General features: G+C 36.4%; 1 protein-coding gene across 1 annotated transcript; it reads right to left on the reverse strand.

Moving 5' to 3' along the window:
- Positions 1–1,941: 1,941 nt before the first annotated feature.
- Positions 1,942–5,986, reverse strand: NDUFA5 (NADH:ubiquinone oxidoreductase subunit A5). Its single transcript, XM_072401577.1, has 5 exons — positions 5,871–5,986; positions 3,948–3,992; positions 3,713–3,829; positions 2,701–2,766; positions 1,942–2,144 (listed from the first exon to the last, which is right to left on the reverse strand). The coding sequence occupies exons 1-5, from the start codon at positions 5,889–5,891 to the stop codon at positions 2,043–2,045; spliced, it is 351 nt and encodes a 116-aa protein (XP_072257678.1). The 5' UTR covers positions 5,892–5,986; the 3' UTR covers positions 1,942–2,042.
- Between the last annotated feature and the right edge of the window lie 3,200 nt (positions 5,987–9,186).

Raw genomic sequence — 9,186 nt, forward strand, 5'->3', positions numbered from 1 at the left:
CATGCAATGTTTATTGGTGGTTGTTTGCTTTATGTAAGATTACAAACATTCTGAGAAGCAATTCAAGAATGCTGTAGGACAGAACGCCAGATTGTCAGAGAATCCCAGTAGTCTGTTATTACTCCTTACAAAAAGAATGGCTTCACAATAAATATCTACCAACAATAAAAATAGCATTGCAAGCCTTGCAATAGGATCACAGGTCTGGGAAAATAGTCATTAAATGTCATCCCACTGCTAACCTGACATTTTAGAAGTCTCTAGTAAATAGCATGGTATTCTGTGAAAAACCCTGGATGAATAATTTACAGCAGACAAATAAATGGAATATCTGTTTTGGCAGAACAAAATTGTATTTACCACTACACTTCTGAGTATTGTACAACTAACTATAAATCAGATGTCAGATTACAAAACCCTGTCAATAGCTTCCACCTGAAAACAAAAATTAATGTACGGTTGGAAGGCAACAGTGCTCTGGATTCATAGGTGAACAAGCTGGTATCACTCTCTGCAGTATTTAGGATCCTCAACCTGTAAAATAAGAAAGGCACCTAGAAAAATATAAGTATAAAGTTTTTCTGAAGCTTCCAGGGGTGCAATGCAAATGATTTGGGCTCTGTACCCTAAATTCATGTTTTGTGATGTGGGAGAGTTTAAACCACTTTTGAATATTCTCCCTCATTTCCTGTTCACGTAATGTCAGTATTAGAACTATCAAAGATTCTAATCAGAAGGTATTAAAGGCAGAAGATCTTATATGGATTTTGTAGGCAGGTTGGCAATGGCAGCCTACATAATCTGTCAGTGAAAGGTCCACTTAAACAAATCATTAACTGGTGTTTTACCACAGTATTCTACAAAAACAGAAATGTGCCAAGACTTTACCCAGACTTTGGACATAATACTATTTACATGTATAAGCAGTAAAATACACTTAAAACTATAAACCTTTTTTCACATGTGAAATAATCTATTCTCCTCTATGCACTATACACTTTAGTACAATCTCAATTTGCTTTACCTAAACTATATACTCAAGTAAAAACAGGTTTATAACCAGAATATGCCATTAGAAAAATAATTTTGGTTAATAATTGAGTCACACCATTCGATTGGGCTGTAAACTCACATAAAGTGTGTAACAAACTCTTGCCATCTGAGACATTATTAGAATTTGTTACACACTTTGCATGAGACAGCTCCATCTACTGGTGGTCAACAATATTGCAAAAAAAAAAAAAAAAAAAGTTATTTGCCCGTTTTAAAAAAAATACTTAAAAAAAAAAAAAAAAAAAAAGGGATCTAATTATTTACATTAGTTTTAATAGGCGTAATGACCACATTTCAGGCTCAAGGTTTACACCCTCACCTGCAGTTTTCCTGTCTTTTTAGGTAAAAGAAGGAACCCCTGTTTATATTTTTTGCATTACATAAAATAAGTATTTAAAAGACTTACCAATTTTAATATATTCCCATTAGGTTGCTTTGCAATCTGAAATGTCAGAACCAAAGTTCCACTTTTAATAATAAACAATCAAGCAAGTAAATATTGCAGAATTGCTTTCCTGCAATATTTACTTGCTTGATTATTTATTATTAAAACTGCTTAAAAAAAAAGTTGAAGTTGTTGCACGCAATCTTTATCATGCCTATTGTTAGCCAGAGTCTAAACACATCCATTACAGTAATAAATATGAAAAATTTGCAAAGATTCTTAATCCTTTCACAATAAAGGAAAATATATTCTTTCCTTTTGCAACAAAATAACCAGAACAGCAGAATGTTGGATCCACACACAGACACTTGTGTTTTTAGCCGATCATGAAGTGAGCAGGATTCTGCCATATTTTTGTTTGAGTGTAAATATGTAAATGTAAATATGAAGAGAAAACCTATTTAATATTTAAAAAACAGAAAGAAATATCAGGAACAAAAATATACAAATCTGATAGACAGACATGTTTATTGGAAACTGGAAAGATAATGTTAAGATGCTGACCCTTGCAACTTTATACAAATATTTACAGATTGATGAAATTTTAGACTGGCCACTTCCACTGATTTGCAGGGGGTTCTTCAATCAAAGGTTCCCAAGGTTTCCATTCAGTCATTTTTCTTGCCAGAAATAATTCGTTTTCAGCCTTGAAAAAAAAAAAAATTATACTTGCATAAAATACTATCATGAAAAAACAGCTTCAGACCACTAATGTTATTTTTTGCTCTGACAAACATGGCAGGGACAAGCAGTATTTGCATGAGCCCAAACCAATGAAGCACAGCCTGTTATATGCTGCCAGGTCGTACAGCTGGAAAAGTTATCAGCATTTTTTTTATAGAATCACCAGTGTACCTTTGAAATAGAAATTACTTCTGATTTTATACCACCTATCTCTCTATAATAATTGATGTATAATGGCTTACAAGTTAGCATGCTTGCCTTGTGACACATAGGTACCAGATTCATTTATATACTCCCAGTTTATGCAGCTCACCAATACATGGAAATGTAGCAGACTACTACAAGCTTTATGTATCCTATGACATGACTGCTAATTTTGCACTTTAAGTTACAACAACTGCATAGAGCTATGGAGAAATATTATTACTATTTACTTATTTACAGTCTAAAAGATTTATTTGACATGTTTTTGACATAACATATGGCTAACCAGCGTGTAAACAGCACATAAACAGTACCTGTTGGATGACTTCTTCAATTTGTCCAGAGTTAATTTTTTTCTCCAGTGTCTCAACATTGGTTTCCTGGAAATACAAAATAACGGTTTTGTGTCAATGCATAAAGCACAACAGAGACTAAAGATTATACTTTACCCAAGTCACACTTGAATAATCCAGCAGTACATTACATATAAGGTGCTCATTCAAAACACATTAACTTCTCTGACAAGAGATGTGAATAAATATTGTATCTAATTACAATGGCATCTGTGAGATATATTAGGCAGCTAGTGAAATGAAAAATAGTCAGTCAATGTTTGATTCACTGCTTTATAAATTGACCCCTATGGAGAGGAAAATATATTTATGAGAGACACCTGAAAACCTATTAAGAAATACTGAAAGCGGATAAAAGACTATATTATAGAAAGCAGTTTTTAGACATACTATTAATTTAGTAGTCTTTTGGTGAGCTTTCCTAACACATCAAAGTGGGAAAGTGGCACAGCTGTTTTTTTTCTCTACAATCTTTATATGGATTCACAAAAGAAGATTGAGACACATTATGGGATTTTAATCTTTATACTATTGATGTTAAGTTGATATATGTATACCGTTTTGTCAATATTGTTTTGTTTTTGTTTTTTTACATAAATGTTTTTTCACTTTACAATTGTTTGCATGTCATTAGAGTACCATTTCAATACTGTAATCCTTCCTGAAACTTTGTAAATTGGAAGCAGAACAGTGGAATCATGTGACCAACTTGTTGAAGGTAAATATATTCTTAGATTTGCTATAAATGTTTGTGTAAAGGTTTTGGGTTTACCTGGGTTTAATTTATTTATGTACACCTTTATTCTCTGGCCTTGAATTATAACTTATAATGTTCTATGGAAAATGAACTGCTAGCATCCAGGATTTTGTAAAACAGATTTTGTAAGTGAAGCTCCTCGTCTATGGTGAAAAAGATTAATTATAACACAGGAATATATTTTATAAATATTCCAGATGATTTTGAATTACTTACAGTCTTTACTAAATTATATCGCTCATTGACAATCTGCTCGGTGTATTTCCGGTATGCTGCATCATTAGGAATGGTCTGTAGGACAGAAATGATCTTCGTATACAATATTTTCAGACGCTATAAGAATAAAGCAACAGGTGAATGGCAGTCACTTTATCCCAATGCAAAGTCTTACATACATATATATATGGAAATGCAGTTTTTCTTTTTCATTTGAACAAATCTTTAATCATACCTCATGTGGATTCTGGGATACAGCTAATCCAACCAAGCCAGTGGTCTGAAAAAAAAAAAGAAGAAGCATAAGTGTAATAAAACATGCAAAGTAAACTCTCACCAAAACAACTAAAGACAACTGATTGAAGAAATTCTAGTTCTAATTACAAGCAGATCTACAATATTTAATGTTAGGGATACTGTGCATAAAGTATTTCTCATTTACAGTATAAAATATTAACATTAAAATAATATTTATATTAACAACATAACATTAACAATAAACAGTATTTATATAGCACCAACATATTACACAGCACTGTACATATATATATATACACACACACACTCACATAAATAGGGGTTGCAAATGACAGACAGATACAGACAGTGTCACAGGAGGGGGAGAGGACCCTGCCCAGAAGAGCTTACAATCTAGAAGATATTAGAATTATGGTACAGTGCTGCATTATAAATGATGAACATCAGTGTGCATTCCAACCAGAAACACTTTGCATTGTAACTGTGCACTACTACACAGACATTTATTTGTACATGAAGCAGCCCTCTGGTCATTCTACTCCAAGGATTGCACATGGCCCTCCTGGTATTTGGTATGACCAGCAAATTTGGACTAGAGGACGTTATGCTAAAATTAAAAGGAAAAACCAGAGAACAATTTTATTGGTCACCAAGATGATGAGCTCTCCCTTTAGGGTGCTGGTTTCCTGGCTTCAATGCTCTTTGACTCACTAATTCAGCACAGGCATACAGATGAGGCATTCCGTCACTTTACTAATACAAGTAGCCTGTTTCTGTGACACACAAGACAAATAAGGCGGAATAGCACTTGAACTATACATGCACTTTACAACCGAAGTCTTGTCACAGTACAGGTATTGTTTTCCCACCTTCACCTGACCTCACCTACCCTCCACAGGTATATACAGTGCTCAACCCAGATATTTTTTTAAGCTGGGTGGGAAGAAACTGTAGGTGGGTGGCAGCCCCTGCATTGTGACCTAACTCATCAGTAACCTCAAAAACAGCCGGGGGGTTGCTGAAAAGTGCCGGGAGGAGCACCCGACTAAAAGGGGCTAGGGAGAACACTGTATATACTTATCTTGGTCAAAGGGACATCGTCCTATTGTTTGTTTACATCTTGGCAAGTCCTGTTGGAGCCTGCACAGTAATGCCCCAAAGACTTTTATGGGGCCCTCTACTTAGGTCAGAGAGGGGCCACACCAGTCTATAGTTTTTTAATGCACAGGCAAAGCCTTGAAGGTGACCAGCTGCAGATCAGTGTACATTGTACAGAAGTCTGCAAGCAAGAAGATAAGGAGGAAGAATTGCAGAATAGACACAGAGATTTTCTAAAAGAAGTGAGAACCTTCACACAATGATTGCTGTGAAATTTGTTTCAATAAATTTAATTTCAATTATGGGATCATGTAAAAAGCAAATTCCCGATTTATCAGCACATAAATGGGCAACTCCAGGTTCCCCAAATCCATCAGTGAAAAAGGAAAAACACGCCCTCTAGGGAGTGGGGTGTAAATGAAAGGCTGGGCCCACAAAAATAAGTGTTATGTCTGAAGAGGACAGCACCATAGAGAATATGGGGGGCAGACACATGATAGCAAAGAACCTTAGAAGGGAAGGGAGGTCCTATATTTATTTATATATATATATTACATATATTGCTATGCAATACAATGCTACGAGAGCTTCTTGTTATTGTATAGAGTCTGGAAACAAATGCAGAGAAACCGCGAGCAGATACACAGCACTGACATCCCAGGTCACCTCTATAGCTTAGGACTGGCACCGTCACCACAACAACAACCGTGGTACATGTCTGTCCCGGAGCAGAGGGACCGGAGGGTGCTGACATATTTATAATAAGCTGTCCCTGTCGTCTGTATGACCTCCGAGCTCTCACCTTCTTCAGTACGCCGGCCATGGCTGCCCCGCTAAGCACGCCGGGTAGGACGAGTCCTGATCATGTACACCCACCCAGACCCAACCTACTGATCGCCGATAGAGCACACAAGTCTGAACTAATCGAGCGGATGTAATGATAACTGCAATATGTTTGGGAATTAGGAAAGGGAATTAGTCGTCCTAAAATAAGTTTTGTCCCTATACAAGGTATATATATATATATATATATATATATATATATATATAATTCACACAATAATACAATTGATGATTCCCCTAAAATTTGAAAACCAAATGTATACTAATTTGCTACATTATATATATATATATATATATATATATATATAAATTACACTGGGAAACAATTTTGAAATAAATTTTTCTTGACTTTACACTTATTTACACTAATATAGGTATGCTGATTCTGAAAGTGCAGTTAGTTTTCTTCTATCACGTCAGGTTTTTTCTCTACTGCTTATATTATTGCGATTACTGTAGCATGGATTCGTATAGGCTATTCATTTACACGCAAGACAGTGTGGTCAGAGGTTGTGCGCTGCTCTACGTAGTGAATAAACAACATTTATTTTTCTACTTACACGCGTATTTCCTTTCAGTTTATGGCTGGCTCTGCTGTATCTCATTGTATGTGTCTAAATAACCCTGATTCATTTTGTTAAATCTGTGGCAGTTTCATCATTACCAGTCAAAGGGCGAACATCAGCACATTTGTAGAGCAAGCCTATTTGGCATATTTCAAAGTTAAACTTGGTGATCAGTATAAGTCTTGGGCCCCTCATAAGATGTGCAAACAGTGTGTCGAGGGTTTACGGATTTGGACAAAGGGAACACGTGATAAGATGCCATTTGGTATACCTATGGTTTGGCGAGAGCCAGGAGATCATTTCAGTGACTGTTACTTTTGTATAGTGAAAACTTCAGGATATAACAAGAAAAATAAATGTAACAGAGTATCCTAGTCTACCATCAGCTATACGCCCAGTGGCTCATTCAGATGAAATCCCAGTGCCGGTTTTCGTTACACTACCCTCTCCTGAAGAACATGATTATGGTGATGAGCTAGGTGACAACAATGAAGAGTTTGAAATTGAAGAGGACTTTGTTCGTAAGGGATTTGATCAGCATGGGTTGAGTGATTTGGCACATGATTTGGGACTATCGAAGAAGGCTTCAGAACTTCTAGCATCAAGACTGCCTGAGAAAAACTTACTTGAAAAAGGAACGAAGGTATCGTACTTTCGAACCAGAGAAATTTAATTTCTGCAGTACTTTAGAACTGACAGTGGCTTTGTGTATTGTCATAACATACCTGGTATAATGGAGGAAATGGGAATACCAATCTATTACTCAACTGAATGGGGACTATTCATCGATAGCTCAAAGCGAAGCTTAAAATCTGTCCTCCTTCACAATGGCAATATATTTGGGTGGTCCCAATTGGCCATTCAGTTTTTCTTGTGAAGAATATGCAGACATAAAGAGAGTCATTGAGTTGTTGCAATATCACCAACACAATTGGGTCATCTGTGTTGACCTTAGAATGGTATGCTTCCTTCTTGGTCAGCAACGGAGATACACCAAGTATCCCTGTTATCTGTGCATGTGGGACAGCAGAGCTTGTGAGAGGCATTGGGTGGAAAGGAATTGGCCTCCAAGATCTGCCCTAAAACCAGGTGATCCAAACATTCTACATGAGCCATTTGTTGATGGAAAGAATATTATAGTCTGGCCTCTGCACATGAAACTGGGTCTGATGAAGCAGTTCGTTAAAGCTTTGCCAACTGATGGAGAGTGTTTCAAGTACCTAATTTTGTTATTTCCTAGCCTGTCATTTGCAAAAATAAAAGCATGTGTGTTTCATGGTCCACAGATTCAGCAGCTCATCAAAGATAATCATTTTATCAAGACAATGTCAGAAGTCGAAAAGAATGCTTGGGTATCATTCTAAGCCATTGTCAAAGACTTTCTTGGAAACACACCACACCAATAATTACATGGAAATTGTCCAGAAACTCTTGGGAACTACAAAATGTTTGGTTGCAATATGAGCATCAAGGTGCATTTTCTGCATAGCCATATTTCTAACCTCCCGGAAAACCTTGGTGCAGTCAGTGATGAGCAAGGTGAACAATTCCACCAAGATTTGAAGGTCATGGAAGGACGGTATCAGGGTAGATGGAATGTACATATGATGGCTGACCACTGTTGGAGCATCCAAGGAGGATGTCCTAACACTAAACACTCCAGGAAAAGCTATAAGCGTAAACTTTTTACCTTAACCGCTTACTCGATTAATTTTCAAATGTTTTACTATGAAAAAAAATGTCATAGAGTAACAATAAATCCTTTGTATGAACAAAAGATATTTAAGTAAACAGTACATTCAAGTTATTTCATTATTTTTTCATGGTACAAAAAAAATTGTATGTTTTTTGTCAAAAATGGAGGGTACTCAGTATCGTAAAAACTAGATGTAATAGCAAAAAATCTGGGGTCATTTCTGGATTCACCACCCAAAAATTAGTAAAAAAACAAGTGTAATATCTAACTCAAGAACAAGTCTTATTATTAATAAACGGGATTCATATAGCGCCAACATATTACACAGCTCTGTACATTAAATAGGAGTAGCAAATGACAGACAGATACAGACAGTCACACAGGAGGAGGAGAGGACCCTGTCCTGAAGAGCTGGCAATCTAGGAATATACAGTGTTCTCCACAGCCCCTTTTAGCTGGGCGCACCATCGGGCACTTTTCAGTAACCACTCATCTGTTTTTGAGTGGATACTGAAGAGCTGGGTCACAATAAAGGGACTGCCACCCACCTACAATTTCTTCCCACTCAGCTTAAAAAAGGCTCTGGGTTAAGCACTGATATAAATATATTTGCAGTGTAGCTTCTACATTAGCTTTCATTGCATATTATACCTTTAATATAAGATGCATATTTAAGACTTTTTTTTAACTAGTCAGTAAAGTGAATGTTACTAATAACTTTTCATCTATGATTGTTTTTATTTTCTGGGGGTCAATGGGAGCAGAAAGAAAATTCAGAAGCCAGCCAATTTAATTCCATGTACACACAGCTTATTTGGGAATGGGAAGGAGGCAGCCTTCTATGCTATAAGGCCAATGGAAAGGTTGAAAGCTACCTTACTGCCTCCTTTATTTATTGTATTTATCTATCGCAGTGGTCCCCAACCTTTCTGACTGCTGGGCCCGGTAACATTGAAAAAAAATTTTGCCGTAGCCTGGTACATGTACAGCTAACACTACTCTGCAAGCTCAGA

This window comes from Pyxicephalus adspersus, chromosome 2 (assembly GCF_032062135.1).
Source record: "Pyxicephalus adspersus chromosome 2, UCB_Pads_2.0, whole genome shotgun sequence".
In the NCBI taxonomy this organism is placed as follows: Eukaryota; Metazoa; Chordata; class Amphibia; order Anura; family Pyxicephalidae; genus Pyxicephalus; species Pyxicephalus adspersus.